The sequence below is a fragment of the Eptatretus burgeri genome, chromosome 2 (assembly GCF_056783735.1).
Source record: "Eptatretus burgeri isolate ZD-2024b chromosome 2, Ebu_testis_v1, whole genome shotgun sequence".
NCBI classification, from domain to species: Eukaryota; Metazoa; Chordata; class Myxini; order Myxiniformes; family Myxinidae; genus Eptatretus; species Eptatretus burgeri.
Window position 1 is genome coordinate 43954637 of NC_140962.1, and position 20000 is coordinate 43974636.

Here is a 20000-nt window from a genome sequence, read left to right on the forward strand (position 1 = left end):
GGCTTTCAGGCCTTGTCGAGCCTTGATTCTCATAGGTTCACTCGTGCCTTGGAGGCAGCCCTGGGAGCCATTACCTTCTTGGTGGTGCTTCACTCTCAGGCGTGCCTCTCACGGGCTCGGCCTTGGGGGTTCGGGGGAGGGGGGTGGGGTGGAGTTGGGGCAGTTGAGTTTCATTTTGTTCGATCATGATTTTGCCTTGGTTTGATTTACCTTTTCTGTCTTCCTTATTTCCAGAGGTGGACCGGGTTCTCTGAGTCTTTTGCTTGCATGTTTCTGACTGGTTAGCAGTCGGTTGTTGATGTCAGTCATCAAAGGAAAAAGGGACTCTCTTGGAAATTTGTTTGGGGTGTCTTTCTTTTGGGTTTGGGGTTTGGGGAGGGAAGGAGAGTTTGGAGTTTGGCGGGGTCCCACCCTTTGTTTAGTTAGACACAGGTGTCTGATGTCATGGGTTAGTGGGGAGGGGGAGGAGCGTTACTTTCTCTTTCTTTGCCTTGCACGATACATTTATTATTATTATTATCATTATTTTTGTTAATGGCATTGGTTTATTGTTATTTCATTCTACTTCCCTTATTGGTTTCATTTTCTGTATCCTGATTTCTTGTTCTTGGTTTGTAACTCGTTTTGATCATTTTTTTTCATTTTCTGGTTTCTTGATTATGCTTTTTTAACCTATAAAAAAAATGCATCGGTGATAAAATTGCTGTCTGCACTGTTGCTGATGATTCGCCAATAAGTGATGAAACCTGTCCGGCAGCTGAGGGGGTGTGTAGCATTGGGATTCTTTTGTGAATATTTTTGCAGCTGTGGAGGAACTCTTGTCAGGGTTTGAAACAGCAAAGAGCTTACCTTGGTCGGCTTTCTTGGTTGCTTTGTGCATCTTATTCAGCTGGAAGAGCATGGGAGGAGTCGATTTGTATATATATATATATATATATATATATATATATATATATATATATATATATATATATATATATATGTAGTGACTCGTTAATTTTTCTTAACTCATTAATTCATTTAAAAAAATATTTTGCGAACATTTGTAATAAAGCCAACATGTGAACTCTAGTATCCAATCAGTTGTGTCTTTCCAGAGAGCCAATAAGCACAGGGGATGCTGGAAGGCAAGTACAAATGAGAGCTCATCATCACGACATGTTACAACCTCGCACGCCTTTTACTGTAAGCCTTTTTATCTCATCCTTATTCATGAGTCGCTCAACACGTCACTATTTAAGTGATTTTTGTTCAACATTGCCAAGACTATTGAGCGAAGTGGATTTCACTTGTTTGGCTGAACAACAACAATGACAACGAACGAGTCTCTCCTGCTTGCTTTTTTGATGCCATTTTAAAGCTGCAATGGCTCAACACCAATATATCCTTCTTTCTTCACCAATCGCTGGAGAGACTATGGAGGATTAATCACCAGCCGGACTTCATTTCGAACACATCATTACATTTCATATGTGAGTGGGATTTCTTTTGTTTTGGTTTAAGCTTCATCATCATAACCAGCAAACTGAAAGGAATAATCACCACAATTGATGACCCTGACGTGTTCAAGATCTGGCAAACGCGACCTGATTCAATGCGCGTTTTTCATTTCATTTCATATTCCATCATGTCAAAGGAAAGTCCTCCTGTCGTCGCACCCCCCCCCCCCCATCACAGCTGTTAGCTTGCAGCTACTTCTATTTTGGGCAAATGACCCCACCATGTGGTTCGCTCAAGTTGATGCACAGTGTCTAACCCAAGGCATCACAGCACAGGAGACCAAATTTGCACATGTTGTGGCTTCTCTTCAGCCAGAAATAGCACAAGAGGTGTGGAGCATTCTCATTGAGCCACCCATTGAAAGGCCGTATGACTCCCTCAAGGCAGAGCACATTCGCCACGCAAAAACGCTTCCATCAACTTCTTTATTCGTAGGAGCTGGGGGATCGTAAACCGTCTCAATTGTTACGAAGGATGCCACAATTGTTAGGTGAGAATAACCTGGAGGATAACATATTCAAGCAGCTTTTTCTCCATCGATTGCCAATCAATGCTCAACGTATCCTTGTTTCAACTAGCGAGTCGGTGAATATCGAGCAACTTGCTGATATAGCTGATAAGATCATCGAAGTCGTGACCCCACCCACTTCCTCCATCAGTGCGATCACATCCCATTTTTGCCTGTGACGTATCTGCACCAGCTACATCCGACTTGCAAGGGCTCAAAACCCAAATGGACCAGCTAACTTCCCAAGTGCAGGCTCTTACACGCCATATTTAGGAGGAGCATTGCCGTAGATGGGGCCCACAGCAACATGCAGGAGACTGACACACAACATTGTCATAGTCCAGATGCACAGCAACGTGCAGGAGCTGCGTGTTGGTATCGTTGACAATTTGGGGAGAATGCACACAAGTGTGTTCAGCCTTGCAGCTTCACAGTCGAGAAATGCCACAACCAGCGAATGGCAACAATGAGTCAGTCTGGCGACCAACAACCAAGTCGCTTATATTTCATTAGGGACAAGAATAGCATCACCTGATTTTTAGTTGACACTGGAGCTGAGGTCAGCGTTTTATCCCCAACGGTTATGGACAAATGTAAACCATCTGCATTTACTCTCCAAGCTGTCAATAAATCCACTATTTCCACATATGGTGAATGATCAATAACTCTCAATCTTGGCCTGAGGTGTGTTTCAGGCCCTGTCGCACCTTGACATTTTAGCCAGCGTAAGCCGACGTATGAAAAATTTGTCTAAAACACTGGCGTACGTCGAATACGTTATGGGTAAGTTTGGTATACGTTAAGAGCACACTGAAGCACGCCGGCATACGTCGTAGTACGCCGAGCTCGTCGACAAATTTTAAGCATGCTCAAAATTTTTCGAAGTATGCCAGCGTATGACTCGCACGTTCCGCATACGCTGGCCATAATTTGTAGGCACGTTATGCGATCGTTGACACACGTCGACACACATTACTTGTAAGTTAGTCATAAGTCGAAACACGTCGAGGTAATGTTTAGCATACCCGAAACTTATTTCTAACCAATGAGTAACGTGCTTTGAACCTATGTGTAACGTATCTCCAACGCATATTGATGTATGTAGACGTATTTGATTGACGTCTTTCGGACGACCACAGAACTTACAGAACGTGTTTCCAACTTACAGCTACCGTATAATGGCCTATTGGTATATAAAAATGGACTTCACAGGAGGAACCCATCAGTGTTTCAGACTCCATGGTGAGTAAAAAAAAATGCCAAAGAAAACGTCGAAGAATGCTGCAAAGAAGTCTCCTGGCCGTGGCCGAGGACGCGGACGCAAGGAGGATCCATCATCACCCACACCCTCCCCATCACGCTCATCTACTACTACTACTGATACTACTGACATGGACATCTACTCAACATGGAGTCTGAAACACTGACGGGTTCCTCCTGTGAACCCCATTTTTATATACCAATTCCCCTAAACGTTGCCAATACGCCATTATACTGTAGCTGTAAGTTAGGCCGAAGTCACATTTGCCACAGCGGCCGTGGGGTCTCCAAAATCTATGGCCACTAGCAATTATACGGCGGCCGCAGTATTTCCACGGTCACACAATGTAGCAGTCACATATGTTTTGGCTTGTCGAGCCAACATAGTCACAACAATAGTCACAACAGCTTGGCTTGTCGAATTGCTAATAAGTTTCGGGTACGCTAAACATTACTTCGACGTGTTTCGACTTGTGAGTAACTTACAAGTAACGTGTGTCGACGTGTGTCAACGATCGCATAACGTGCCTACAACTTATGGCCAGCGTATGCGGAACATGAGTCATACGCTGGCATACATCGAAAAATTTTGAGCATGCTTAAAATTTGTCGACGAGCTCGGTGTACTACGACGTATGCCAGCGTGCTTCAGCGTGCTCTTAACGTATACATAACGTATTCGACGTACGCCAGCGTTTTAGACAAATTTTTCATACGCTGGCTAAAACTTCAAGGTGTGACAGGGCCTTAAGTCGGATGCACCACAATGTATCATGGTGGATGCGTCAGATATGGTAGTTGGTGGAGTCTTCCAACAATATGTGGAAGGGAAGTGGGAACCCATTTCCTCCTTTTCCAAACAGTTGGAGCATCTTTAGTCGCGAGTTGCTGGCGGTTTACCTCGCAATCCACAATTTTTGTCATGCGCTTGATGGTCGGTAGTTTTGTGTTTACACTGACCACAAACCATGAACACATGCTTTCCAGGCAAAACCTGATCGCGAGTCACCAAGATATGTCCGAAACCTTGACTACGTTTCTCAATTCACCAACGATATATGGCATGTGAGTGGTAAGGAGAATACTGCAGCTGTTGCTCTCTCATGGCTCAATATCAACATCCTTGACACAACCACCTCCATTAATTTCAACAGGCTTGAGAAGGCACAGCAGGGGGATGAGAAAATTGAGCATCTCAGAGCCATGTCCACATCGCTCAAGTTCAGTGAGGTACGTCTCCCTATCTCTGAAGGCACGATTGCTTGCGACTTATCCACTGGCACTTCTCGTCCGTATGTTCCTGTTGAGTTCAGCCGTGCTGTATTTCATGTTCTGCACAATCTATCTTACCCTGGTATCAAGACAATGCAGCGCCTTGTGACAACATTTTGTCTGATGTGCCATGAACCGCGATGTGAGAAATTGGTCCAGAGCCTATTTAGTGTCAACGAGTAAAAATACATCGTCACACAATAACACCATGAGGCACCTTTGCATCTCCTGATGTTCGTTTTGATCACGTGCACATTTATTTAGTTGATCCTTTTCCACCATCTGGTGGTAACACATATCTGCTCACATGTGTTGACTGTTTCACCAGGTGGCCAGAAACTATTCCAACACCGGACATATCAGCAGAGACCATAGCCAAAGCTTTCGTTTCCAGATGGGTTGCAGTGTTTTGTGCCCCATCTATTATCACCACTGACAGAGGATGACAGTTTGAGTCCACCCTTTTCAAAATGCTGACCAAGTTACTTGGAAGCAAATGCACCAGAACTACTTCTTACCACCCTGCTGCAAACGGGCTCGTTGAAAGGTTCCATCGCCAGCTTAAGTCCTCACTCAGAGCACAAGCAGACCCACATCGCGAGATGGAAAACCTACCGGTAGTGCTTTTGGGCATTAGTGCCATGGTAGAAGCTGATCTGTGTTGTAGCATAGCAGAGTTGTTTTTTGGATCAACACTTCGCCTTCCTGGACAGTTTGTTGCTGCACCGAACATTCACACTGATTTGGACCCGAGCAATTATGTGGACAGACTGCGAAGGACAATTAATGAGTTGCATCACATCCCCACCAGAGCTCAACGGAGTTTCACACATCCACCGAAAGGTCTTTTGTCTTGTGCCTATGTTTTTTTTTTATGTGACAACACTAATTTTAAAGCAGTTCCTGCGGCTCGATCTGGATCACGTGGGTGATCTCGCAAGGCGAGATGCTGCTTCAGTATGGAATTATACACCAGTTATCTTGCATGGTATCAGAAGTTAATCGGACCTGGTGCTTTCTTACAAACGACCATCCATAAGTACGGTATGGAATTTCTGAGCTTTGAATTCCCGACTGTCGATTGAGATGCAGCAGATTTATTTGGAGAATTCACTCTGTTTCGAGACCACATTCGGTTCTTGTTCGTGGGCCCGCGATCGGAGCTAAAAAAAAAAAAAAAAAAAAATCCCAAAGCAAAAATCCAGATGGCTGGGCAGGTGGATTGGTGCTCGTGGCCGTGAGGTTTATAAAACGTTCACATGGGAGGAGACTGAGAAAGATTATCCCTACAAGGTACTCAATCGTTTTGACAAGGTACTCAATGTGCGACCGAGAAAGAACAAGCGGATTGCCTGGCACCAGCTCAAGCAGCGGAAACAAAAGAGTGAGGAGACCTTTGATAACTTTATAAAGGACCTGAGGGTTATTCTCATGGACTGTGAGTATGCCAATCCCGAGGACATTCTAATAGATGCGATCATTGATGGCATTTTTGAATCCAGGGTGCAGGAAAGGTTACAGGATCAAGGTGAAGGACTGTCACTTGCAAAGGCTCTGGAAATTGGACAACAGTTTGAGTTGTCTCGCAAGCAAATCCGCATCGTGCGGAATGACGATAACTACAAACTTGGAGTGTCAGCTATCACAACTCAGAGCAAATCGCATCCCAAGCCTTGTGCCTCATCATCGCAGCTGCGAGGAATTAAAGTATGCGGTCGATGTGGAAGGGTGAGCGGCATTTGTGGAACCAAGGGAAATGTTCTGCAGTCGGCTCCGCCTGTTCCTATTGCAACCGCCCGAACAATTGGATGTTGGTCTGCCGGAGGTCACAGAGACTGGTCAAAACACTCCTCGTCGACGCTGGCGAAGACAAGGAACAACTACCTGAAGGCAATTCGGAGGTTCTTCGAATATACAAGGTTGACAACACCGGCACTCTGGCAAATGACAAATGGTCCCAGACTGTCAGAGTCGGTGGCATTGCGAACATTACCTTCTGTATTGATACAGGGGCAAGGTGCAATATACTTACACTCAGGCATTTTCAGACTACCAGTTAACACTAAACTTCACAGCTCTAAAGAACCCTGAGAACTTACTCCAACCACATGATTCGGCCAATTGCTTCCATGGATCTTTCCCTGGAATTTGAGGGAAGTCTGCAATAGCTTTATGCGAGCTGGTCAATCTGGATCAGGAGAACATGATATCATGGGAGACTGCTGCGAACCTTGGCCTCATTGCTCAACTGAGTTCCCTGGTGGGGGTTCAGTCAGCAGATGATGAATCAGTTCCCCCAGAGCTACAAGATTTTCCCGATATTATCGGTACTTCAGGTACCCTATGAGGAGAGGAGGAGGAGATTGGGATCATACTCTCTGCAGAGCGTTGGTGCTGCTTAAGCAGTCTCCTTGGCTATTGGGCACAATCCTGGATGGGTCGCCACTCCGACACAGGATACCATCATGCTGGCACTCTTTTTACCGACCTCGGAAGGATGACAGGCCGAGTTAACCCCACCTGGTATTAATTCAACAGCTGAGCGGGATTTGAACTCAGGACCCTGAGTTGATCAGCCCAGGATCCCAAGCCCACCACTCCTAACCATTAAGCCAACACCAGGCAAACTTCCAGGGGTCTACCAAATCAAAATACACCGAACAGCCAATGGGGTTGTACATGCTGCACATCAGCAACCCGCTGCGCTAATGCCGAGGATCATCAAGGAATTGAACAAGATGGTAGATAACGGCTTCATAACTCCGGTGGAGGAGCCAACCAAGTGAGTCAGCTCAATGGTAGCTGCAGTTCGCAATGGCAAGCTAAGGATATGTTTGGATCCCAGAGATCTCAACAAGGCCATTAGACGTGAACATTATCCCATGAAGACGGTTGAAGAAATGGTCTTCAACATATCAAAAGCCAATTTTTTCTCAGTATTGGATGCAAAGAGTGGGTTTCTCTCGATTCTCCTGCACAAGGAGTCATCAAAACTGACGACCTTCAATACACCGATGGGTTGTTTACGTTGGCTGAGGCTACAATTTGGATTGAAATGTGCCCCATAAATATTTCAGCATATGACTGATTAAATATTGGATGGCATTGTTGGAGCCACAGCGATCATGGACGATATCTTGATTGCAGGCCGAGATCGAGATCATCACGACAGCATTTTAAAGCAAGTCATGGAGAGTGCTACATCCTACCTACAACCTCAAATTGAACATGCAAAAACGCACAATTTGCCAAAAGGAGGTTCAGTATGTTGGGCATGTACTTACTCTGCACAGACTCAAGCCTGACTCCTCAAGAATTGAAGGCCTCCGTAATATGCCTAATCCACGGAATAAAGAAGACATGCGACGTTTCCTTGGATTCGTTGCTTATCTGGCTAAATTTATTCCTCAACTGAGTGAGGTCAATGCACCACTTCGAGCTTTACTGAGAGCTGATAGTAATTTTGACTGGCAACCTGCATAAGACCAAGCTTTCCATAAACTATTGGATCTCTGGTGTCAGCAGCCTGTACTGAGATACTATGATGTGAAGGCACCAGTGGAGATCCATGTGGATGCAAGTCAAAGCGGTCTCGGTGGTGTTTTAATGCAGGAGGGGAAGCCGGTAGCATACACTTTGCGATCCCTCAGAGGTGGAACAATGGTATGCTCAGATTGAAAAAGAAATGCTTGCAATCTTCCACGCTTGTATGAAATTCCACTGCTACATATTTGGCAAGACAGTGACTGTATTTATGGATCACAAGCCACTTCAAGCGATTTTCAAAAAAACCTCTTCTGTCTGCTCCCATGCGTCTGCAGAGGATGCTGTTACGTCTGCAATGGTACGATCTTGAGGTAGTGTGTAAAAGTGGCAAAGACATACAGCTACCAGGTACACTATCTCGTGCTTATCAGACTCACCAGTTGTCGGGACAAGAAGTCAATCTGGAGCAGGTTTCCATGTTCGACTTCATCTCCATCACCAAGGAGCGGTATGTCCAAGTTTCAGGAACAGACTCGATAAGAGTGACAACTTTTGTTGGACGTGATCCATACTGGATGGCCCAGCTATCAAAACGAAGTGCCCATTCCAGTGAGACCACACTGGGATTCAAAGAGTGAGTTAGGTGTCTCTGATGGAATTATCTATAAAGTTATGCGTATCGTAGTGCCACCAAGTCTCCATCAGCACATGCTCTCCATCATACACAACTCTCACCTTGGTATTGTAAAGTAAAGACAGCGTGCTCGGGAAGTGCTCTATTGGCCAACAATGAACCGACGGATCAAAGAGGCGGTGAAAAACTGCACTGCATGTCCTCCAGAACTGATCATACCGACACAGATTCCAAATTTACCATTCAACCAGGTCGCCGTGGACCTATTCGAGTTTGAGTCAAAACAACACATTTTGGTTGTCGGTTATTATTCGAAATTTATGGAGGAATGTGAGCTCAAGTATATGAGAAGCTGCATAATGATTGATGCTCTAAAATCCATCATTAGTATACATGGTATACCTGAGGGTCTTAGAAGCGACAATGCATCCTTGTTGGTGTCCAAAGAGTTCAACTTCTTCTGTTTTGATTATGGCATTAACCAAACTACTTCCAGCCCTCGATTTGCTCGTGCTAACGGTGAAGCTGAAAGACCAGTGCGAACTGTAAAAAAAATTGTGGAAAAAAAACGGACAAACATCTGGCTTTGTTAGACTACCGCACCACTCCCCGAGAAGGACTACACTTGTCCCCTGCACAGTTGTTGATTGGTAGAAGACCACATAACAAGCTGCCTGCAAAGTGTAGCCTACTTGTACCAAAACCCAACAGCTTTCATGAGGTTAAACGGCGTTTTGACATGGAAAAGACCAAGCAAAAGTTCTTTCATGATGGAGTAGCACGAGAGCGGCCACCTTTTCAGGGTCAGCAAGTTCGGATGGAACTACTTCCTGGCACTAGAAAATGGGTTTCTGGTGAAATCGTACAAAAACACGAGTCCCCTTGGTCCTGCATGCTCCAAGCAGGAAACCGTTTGTTCCGCAGGAATGGCCAACATCTCCGATCTTCGAACAAGCTGGCCAACCACACTGGCTATGTGTACGAGCCAGAGATGGGAAACTCAGACGATGATGAACAAAGTACCGATTTACTGCAGGTTCTTGTTCCGGTTCATTTTCTACAATTGAAATTAAGTAGTTCCTCGATCACAGACTGGCATCTGTCGACAGACAGAGTGAACCAGTTGCTCAACCTCACGTTGTGATTCGCATGTGGGGTTAATAAAAAAAAAAACCCCAAAACCCCCAGAAAGACACTAAGTGTGTTATGTGTTCCATGTGGAATCTTCATGAAAACGTGATGTCTTATGTTTCACCCAAACCTAACTCCAACTTGGTCAAGCCAACTTGTCACAGGTGACCTTATTTACAACCTTAAAAACTTAAATTTATGTTTACTGCAACAAATTTGAAAATATATCAAATCATAAAAAATGTAAATTGTAAGAGGTGGAGAATCGTAATTGTAATAATTGTAAATTGTAATTTGCCGCAGGCCGGCCTCTGTGTTGACGGCGTGGTGCTTGTAGCACAGCTCAAGGATGGATGCGAGAGCGATTCAAAACTGGAGCTGCTTGATGAATCTGGGCTGAAAAAATTTGGTACTGATGATTGGTCATGTTTTTCCAGTCGCTGTTGTTTTGAGGGTGGTTCCATCACATAAGACTGCAATATGGCTGCCAATTTATGCTGAGTAGTCACATGTCTAACACATGGTTTTCATTATATACTTTATCGATTATTATTTATTCATCGTAATTTGGGTATCAATTCATTGTGAGTTGCCTAATTGTACTCATAAATTATTCTCAATTAATTATCTTATTTGTGATGCGTAAGTACAACGTTAAAATCATATAACGACGAAACAACCTGTAATTTGCAATCTCACGAGGTTCTGTCATTTTGCGATATTTTAACGATTGTAAAATACAAATAGCTGTGGGTTGCCACGGTAGCCTAAAGTTATACACACTCGCCTCTGTGACGTCTTGCCTGCGTTCGAATGTTGACCAAGCTATAAACTGTCAACCTGGTGTCTCACAGGCAAAGCGAGGCATCAATGTGTTTGCTGTACCTCGGATATAGATGTGCCACTGGGAGCCCCATCTTGCCAGAATTAGTCAGTAGATGTCAAAGATTGCACGGTGCCCTTCGCAAAGAATAGGTGAGTTATCACTGCACCGTGAACAAATTACAAATTCCTTCTCTAACATACAGGGGGCACTGATGCAAATCCACAGTCATGTGCCGCATACGAAGGAATGAATGAACCAGAGAGCTAGTTAGGTGATTGAGCTATTTTGCTTTGTAAAGAGGATGAAATAATATGGATATATGTGACTTTGCATGAAAAAATGGATGCGTTTTATTTTTGATCAGCCTTGTACAAGTACTGTAATTGAAAGTGGTATAAACATTAATTTTAACAATCCCTATTAATTGTAGTTGATAAACCCATTCTATTTACATTTTACCAACTTGTCGATCGTGCAGTCTGTGCAGCATTTGCTCAAACATGGTACATCATTGGTTGGTGAAGATCTTCCCACCTGCTTGGTCTCAAATTGAATAACAGCCGCTGTAAAGCCAAACCAAAACAAGTTTATTCATAATCCGCATGGAATTTGGGAAACTTTATGGAAATCCAAGCCACATGCTCGGGATTGCTGGGAAAAAGTTTTCACTGCCAAAGCAATAACCCTGTTCCTGCTGTTTGCAGCAATTTTGCAACCAAAAAAAAAAAAAAAATCCCAAATAACTCCATCTCTTTCTGTCTTGTGTTTTCTTTTATGATGAACAAACTTCCACTGCAATTTATACTTTTGTTCTTGCTTTTTTTGCCAGTAAAGGTCTCTGTGCTTTGCACCCTTGCTGTCATGGTGTCCTCCAGTTTTTCCCAATTGTACCAAGTGGCCTTTTTTGCATTGTCTTCATGTCACTACACTTTGCCTTAGTGCTGAAGATGAAGTCTGAAACTGTGTGATGCATAACCAACATGAGGGCTGCCTATTATTGTCGTATCTCTAGGTTGAAGCAGTGCATGCTGGACTGCAATATTTTTTAATTTTGTTGATTACTTTTGAGAACTCCAAAACAGTGTTGTTCTTGAACAAAGGGTTCGATGAAAACAAACCCATGTGACCATTACAAACTGTCCCTTTTGGTGATCCTTCTTACTGCTCTGTTGAAATCTCACCCTTGATGTCTTAGATAGTTGTGATGTCATTTGGATGGAATTCGACCAAACAAAAAGCCCTTAATGGATGGAATTATAGATTCGATATTCTGCTATCTCATGTGCCTCATATCGTGTCCATTTGGAGAGAAATTATTGATGCTATAAGCTGTGCAGACATCTCCCACATGCATTTTAAAATGACTCTTCACACTTTCCTGCCCAAAGATTGCCCATCCAATATTCAGCTTGGGCATGTGAAGATGAGAGGTAGCGAGCGAACCAAAAGGGTGCAACGGCAGAAGGGAGACGGTTTAGTGTTTTGTCGCAAAATGATGCATTCCCAAAGGTATGCAAAAGGCACGCCAAAGGACTATGGGAAGAAGAAATGAAGTCCAGGGAGAAAGTGGCAGAAGAAAGGGAGAAACATAGAGTAGGAGCAAATAATGAAAAAATTAAGAGATTTCAATGAAAACAGTTTGAAATTGACCTCAAAGCATACTTTTACAAGTACATGAAGAACACTGTGCTGTATTTCTCTTTTTACAAAAGTGCCAACATTTACCTGGGTTTTGTGTGCCACCTAGTGCAACCTGAGCGCAGTTCAAAAGAAAAGGGGAATTATAGTTCACGAGCATCGGCACTACCGCCCGGAGGTTGTGAGTGCCCACATCAGCCTACCTTCGGTGGTGATATTTCCAAAAAGTGATGCATTCGAGATTTTGTGCTATAAAATGCAAAGAATATAAAACGCACACATTGCGATAATTTTTTTTTTCATCAGTGTTGAGAATCCGAGCCACCTGGGATGATTGAGGTGAGAGCTGATGGTTATTCCCTCCAATTACGGGTGAGAGATATGGTTGGGTGTTGTTATTTATATGTTGACAGCTATTGACATTGCACATGGTACATGCTTGGGAGCCTTGGTGGTGCACATTTTTGTCCACACTGGCTGGTGCAATTAAACTGGTCTCAGCATGGGTGGCTGTTGATGGGGGAGAGTGGGGGGGGGTGAAATATTGGGATTCTTATATATGCACCACTTGTGAATGTTTGCAGCTGGAGAGGAACTCGGATAGAGTTTGAAACAGCAAAAGGTTTCCCTTGTGCAGCTTTTCTTGGTTGATTCATGTAGCTTTATTTGGCTAAAGGAGCATTGGAGTAGACAGAAAAAAAAAAATATATATATATATATATATATATATATGTACAGTGTGCTTACATATATATGTATACATGTATATACAGTATATATTTATACAGTGTGTGTATATATATATATATATGTATATGTATATGTATATATATATATATATATATATATATATATATATATATATATGTATATGTATATATATGTATGTATATATATGTATATATATATATGTATATATATATATACATATATATATATACATATATATATATACATATATATACATATACATATATATACATATATATATATACATACATATATATATATATATATACTGAAATGCAAAAGAAACTTGCCACCTTTTAAACCTTCATATATCAACAATAACACTGCGTGTAGTAAATGTGTGAACTTATTTGTGGACAATAGTGTCCTCACTGTCAGACAAAACGGTCACGGATAGTCACTTGTACCTTCAATGGTCACTTCATAGCACAGCTGTTGAACAGCCGTTTTGACTGTCAGTGATTAGCCAAGGGGTACGGGATGATTTTAATGAGCTGCATGTGATGTCTTGATATTGGCTTTAAAAATGCCAGTGCAAAATGGGCATTTCAATCAACATGCCACGATTGTCAAGGGATCAATGGCAGTATGCCTTGGGCATACTGCAAGGCGGATTGAGCTACCGTGAGGTGGCACGTCGCCTTGGCTGTTCACACCAGACGATATCGGCCCTGGTGGACAGAGACACCCTCCACAACTCTGCAGATGATAGACCTCGATCAGGGAGGCCAAGAGTCACCACTGCAAGGCAGGACAGGCAGATGGTCCTAAGTCAGATGGCTTCAGACATTGAGGACTGAGTGGGACAGAATCCAGCAGCAATCCATCCAAAGACTGGTAGGCAGTATGCGCCGACGATGCACTGCATGTATCCAAAACAATGGTGGCCACACATGCTATTGAAAGGGGACTGACATTGCACCCTGTGCTGTTCTGTACGGTAGAACAAACTTATGAGATGGTGTATCTTGGTCAAAAACTTGACATGTCATCAATAAAATGCCAATGTTTCAATTAGCAATTGTTGGTTTATTTTATTTTGAACTGTTACAATTTAATCACATTTCAAACAAGTGTTAAGTTTCTTTTGCATTTCAGTGTATATATATATATATATATATATATATATATATATATATATATATATATATATATATATATATATATATATATATATATATATATATATATATATATATATATATATATTATTGGGAATCCGCGCCCGCCGGCGTGCGAACGGCCCTGTAACTTGAATCGCGGCACGTCGCCCCCCCGGACGGACAATTCTGTCGTGACCCTCTCGGAACAACGCCGGGAGCTAGTCACGGGTGGGGGTTTAACCTCACCACGATCGTGCCAATTGCCCACCCACGCAGATAGGGTTGCTCGCCAAATTCGATCTACCTAAGTACCTGCGCGAATCGTCGACCAGGCGATCGTACCACGCCACAGGCCGACTCCGGACACGAACCGCTTAAGTGGTCCGTTCCGTGCTACAGTGATAACCGAGCGGTGCTAGCGTCGGCCTCGACGGTTCAGATTAATTACCGGGATGTTGCACCCACTACGAACCCCTTACGTGATGCAAGATGGAGGGTCAATAAAGAAAAGACAAAGCGAAACGGGCACAGTTCAACAAGCAAGCATTTTATTTCCCGGCACACGGAAAGCACGTATATACAGCCATACAGAATCAAAATGCACATAAAGCAAATGTAAGAGTTACAACCAACTACGCGCACACACGGCAACACTTTTTCAGTTTTACTTCACAGACGGCGCCAACACACATTTACACAAAAGCAAAGGAAAGAAGCCACCCTCACAGACATGGAGGCAGACAGGCCCGTAGGCCAAATGTGCGCGTGACCTCGAGGAGCGGCCAGGTCCGTGAGACCGGGGAGGTCTTACCCGCGTCCTCGTGACGCGTTGGCGGGCAAGCCGCAAATGTGGCCGCGCCGCTGTGCCCCGACTCCATGCCCCTTGGCGGGTTTTGTTGGCACCACGTTTGGGGTGGGGTGGGAACGGGGCCCCCTTTTGCACAATCTCAGCGTGGGGGAAAGGGGGAATTGTTGATGCCCTGGGGGAGTGGAGTGGCTGGCTGGCTTGGGTCCCGCGACGAGACGAGCGATCCCCCACACCACAACCTCGTCGCCGACCGCCGTCCTTCTTGCCTCAGACCCGAGCTCCCTTGCTTGCAGTTCCACCGCGGGCACTCCACTCAACTCCGCCAATGCAACGTTCCTTGTCGCCAAGATCAACCTCTCGACGACACTCTCTAAGCAACTCCAAAACCCAATTCGCTGCAATTCGCCTTGCGCTCACCTTTTTATAGGCGGCAGGAGCAGCCAATATGCAAATTTTAGGATCAGAACGCGATTGGAGGCGGGGCCACGCTGCCCCCCCCCCGGTCAGTCATTGGTCGGGCAAAAATGGGCGTGAACCTCTCCTGATCCTAAAATTTGCATATACGGACTTCACATACACACGCTTGGAGGCAGGGCCAAACCGCCCCGCGCTCGCCAATTGGACGGAGGAGAAGTGGGCGTGAAGCGTTTCTGATCCGAATTTTCTCCTCGGAAAGGCCGCCATTCGTGCTCGTGGCTCGGTGCGTTCGGCACCAATCGCCGAACGGGCCCGAGACAGCCCGACGTTCAGTGTTCACAGGTGGTGCGGGAATGGCCGTAGAAGCAATGATGTGGGATGGTGGTGAGGGTTGGCGTTGTGGTTGTTGTCTGCGGGTTGGAGCGTGGTTGAAGTTGGTGACGATGGCTGGCATGGTGGTTAAGGTGGTTGTTGTGTGATGGCGGTTGAGACGTGGTTGGTTCAAAATAACGACAGAAAAGAAAAAAATGGCTAACTCAAAGCGTTGCAGCCCGGATGAATCGCATAAATTCCCTCAATACAATGGGTTTGGGCTAACTACACATGTACCTATCGAGATATCTCACCTGAGGGCCCTTAATGGTGTAATGCGAATTTCCACAGCCGTAACACTTTATGTATGTGTGTGTGTGTGTGTATGTATGTATGTAATGTATGTGTGTATGTGTATATATATATATATATATATATATATATATATATATATATATATATATATATATATATATATATATATATATATATATATATATATATATATATATATATATATATATATATATATATATATATATATACTAACAGGGATACCCGTACTCCGCACAGGAATCCCGTGGATGACGGCGGGTCTGAAGGAGTATATGTCACAGTTAATTGTAAAATTGTAGAGGCTGCCACCATTATTATTTTTTTTCATCACCACTATAATATTATATTTTCCCCGCCATGTTTTATATGCAGAAGACTCGAGTTCAAAAATGTTAAGATTTATTGCCGCATCAGATAAAAAAACCATAATGGCTCAACAATGTGAGGCTGGTTTCATGTCATCATTTGCGACTTAATTAATTCTCATTCTCCAGCAAATTCCGTTGGTCCCATGTCAATCGGCTGAACTTGAAAAATTAACGTCACGCAATCAGGTGATGACGTCATAATTCGGAAACCGGGAAGTCGGAAGTCATTGTCTTCAATTGACTGTAGCATTATTTTTTCATTCTATTGCAAATGGCGTTGGGCCCCATGTCAATCGGCTGAATTGAAAAATTAACGTTACGCAATCAGGTGATGTGATAATTCGGAAACCGGGAAGTCGGAAGTCATTGTCTTCAATTGACTGTAGCATTATTTTTTCATTCTATTGCAAATGGCGTTGGCCCCATGTCAATCGGCTGAACTTGAAAAATTAACATTACGAAATCAGGTGATGACGTCATAATTCGGAAACTAGAAGTCGGAAGTACAATTCTTTTACATCGGGACACTCCCGGATACATGTTCTGTCAGCATGTGAAGTTTGGTGAGGATCAGTCCAGTACTTTTCGCGTGCATAGGTCACAGACAAACACACACACAGACACACAGACAGACACACTTTCATATATATATATATATATATATATATATATATATATATATATATATATATATAAATATATATATATATATATATATATATATATATTGTTGAGGATTCAGCGGTGGCGGGATTCGCACCCGACTCTTGACCCCAGTGTTAAGGATTCGGACAAGTGATGTCAATCACACCCTCCTCTTGACAGCCAAATGTTGAAGATTCGGCGTCACTTAACAGCACCACCATCTCCAGGGTTATAACGCCAGCTGGTTCGGCACAATTCTCGGGTTACGCGCCTCAGATCACGATACCAAAATACACCTGTGCCTTGCCAGCTGTGGGAATAGACCCCGGTTACAGACTGGTTTTGTCAGAGACTGAGCGGAGTCTCCCAGTCTATAACCATTTTGGTTTTATATCCAAATCGAGCAGATCGTTCCTCGGTGCGGCACAAATAAATTCAACGTGGCAAATCCCGTATAACTCAGCGAGATTTATTGCAGTCACATTGGGGAAAACAACACAAGCAAAGCATTCACGACAATGTAATAATTAATCTATGACCCGTTCTTAACTTGGGAGCTACGGATTACGGGTTTCGAATGGAACCCTAGCGAGATAAACCTTAGACAACATGCAGACAAGACACAGAGTACTTGGTGATGCCTCATGGACGAAAGGAAAAATGTCAAAGGCACGAATCGCCTCTCCTTCTGCGGCCATTCCCGCGCCGCTTGTGAACGCTGAGCGTCGGGCTGTCCTGGCTTCGTGCGGGACGCGCGGTGAGCCGCGGGTGCAAAGAGCGGCCTTTCCGAGGAGGGGTCGGATCAGGAATGATACACGCCCACTTCCGATCCCTCCAATCATTAAGCGCGGGGCGATTTGGCCCCGCCTCCAGGCGCGTCAGAGTAGAATCGATATATGCAAATTCGAGGATCAGGGGAGGTTCACGCCCACTTTTCCTCCGTCCAATGGGCGAGCGTGGCTCCGCCCCCGAGCCCATCCTGATCCGGAAATTTGCATATGGATTCTCCTGCCGTACTATAAAGCGCCGAGCGCGGGGCGAATTGAGTCAGTTTTGTTTTGGGTCGGAAGCAGTTGGAGGCAGTCGCAGTTTTGGGCTCGGGCGAGTTGGAGGGGTGTGGCGGCGGCGGAGTGTGGCAGCAGCAACCAAGACGGGTCTGGAGGAGAGTCGGAGTCTGTCGGGGTTTGGAGTCTGTCGGGGTTTGGAGTCTGTCGGGGAGCTGCAGAGAGGGGAAGCCGGGAACGCGGTCGAGGTCGCAGTGGAGTCGCTCTTCGCGGGACCCAAGCAAGCCATCTATCCTCTTTCCCCAGCGCATCAACAACCCCCCCTGTTTCCCCCCGCGCTGAGATAGTGCGAAAAGGGGGCCCCGTTCCCACCCCATTCCAAGCAGTGCCAACGAAACCCGCGGAGGAGCGCGGAGTCGGGGCACCGCCGCGACATTTTGCGGCTCATCACAAGACGGGTTGGCTCCACGCGGTCTCGGCCCACGGGCACATCTGCCCCCTTGTATTCGAGGGTGGCCCTTTTCTTTTGATTTTGAGTATATGTGTTGTCGCCGCCGTCTGTAAAGTAAAACTGTGTCAGTGTTGCCATGTGCTCGCGTAGTCGGTAGTAGATCTGCATTGTGTTTCTTTTGTTGCAATTGCTTTTGGTGCATAATTGTTGTGTTTCTTTTACATTTGCATTTGGTGCATAATTGTTGTAATTGTATATGTGTGCTATCCGTGTGCCGTGGAATAAATGTGCCTCATGTTGCACTGTTTTTCCCGTTTCGCTTCGTCTTTTCTTGAATTGAATCTCCATCTTACTTCACGTAAAGGGTTGGTAGTGGGCTAAATAGACCCGATAATTAATCGGAACCGTCGAGGTTGACGATAACACCGCTCGGTTATCCCAATAGTACGGAACGGGTCGCTTAAGTGGCCCGTGTCCGGGGTTGACCTGCGCCGAGGTGCGATCGCCCGGTCTACCCTCCGTGTGGGTACTTAGGTAGGTCGAATTTGGCGAACAACCCTATCCCACGCGGGGGGCCGATTGGCACGATCGTGGTGAGGCTGAATGGCCCACCCGTGACTAGTTCCCGGCGTTAGTCCGAGAGGGTCACGACGGAATTGTCCGTGCCGCGATTCGAGTTGTCCGTCCGACGACGTGTCCGACGGAATTGTCCGTCCGGCGACGTGCCGCAATTCGAGTTATGTGGCCGCTCGCACGCCGGCTGGCGCGAATCCGCAACAATATATATATATATATATATATATATATATATATATATATATATATATATATATATATACATACATACATACACACAGTAACCGTGCGTAGTGGCGTGTGCCTGTAATCCGGCGGATCGCTTGAGGACGGGAGCTCTGCTGGGCCGCGCTATGAGAGGGTGTAGGGCAGCCCGGAATCATGGCGAAACCCAATCCTTATCCCTGTGTCGTAAGAGGCGACCAGGGTTGCGTCAGGAAGGGCATCCGGCGTAAAACCTATGCCAAATCAGTATGTGGATCATAATGGATGATCCGCTGTGGCGACCCCTCACGGGAGCAGCCGAAAGACGAACAACAACATATATATGTATATATATATATATATATATATATATATATATATATATATATATATATATATATATATATGTATATATATATATATATATATATATATATATGTATATATTTATATATATATATATATATATATATATATATATATATATATATATATATATATATATATATATGTATATAAATATTTAATATACAGTAAGTCGACGACTTACGACTGGTCGGTCGTAAGTCGGCCAACCTTTATTTTTACCCTTATTTATAGTGGATAGGCCAATGCAAAAATTACCGTATGTATAATGATATAATAATCATCTGTAAGTTATATTTTATTAACATTTTCTTTGTTCATTATTGTTATAACCATGGTTATAAAAAACATTTTTATTGTTATTGTATAACGTTTTTACGTCCGTCAGGTTTAAGTCAAACACTG

The 20000-nt window shown here is 44.3% G+C and overlaps 1 protein-coding gene and 1 pseudogene across 13 annotated transcripts in view; both read left to right on the top strand.

The window, feature by feature from the left end:
• LOC147031932 (uncharacterized) overlaps positions 1–20000 on the top strand; it is a 174867-nt gene that overhangs the window by 50915 nt on the left and 103952 nt on the right. The window contains exon 4 of one of the 13 annotated variants that reach the window (XR_015054981.1): positions 10095–11439. The exons of 11 other annotated variants lie outside the window; for them this stretch is intronic. Coding sequence is in view for 1 of the 2 variants with exons in the window: in XM_085869169.1 (XP_085725295.1) it covers positions 12586–12627 (42 nt within the window). In the remaining variant the exon portion in view is untranslated. Of the gene's footprint in view, positions 1–10094; positions 11440–12561; positions 12628–20000 lie in introns of those variants that run through there. One more of the 13 variants, XM_085869169.1, reaches the window with a different exon arrangement.
• LOC147031934 (uncharacterized) lies at positions 5587–10086 on the top strand (annotated as a pseudogene).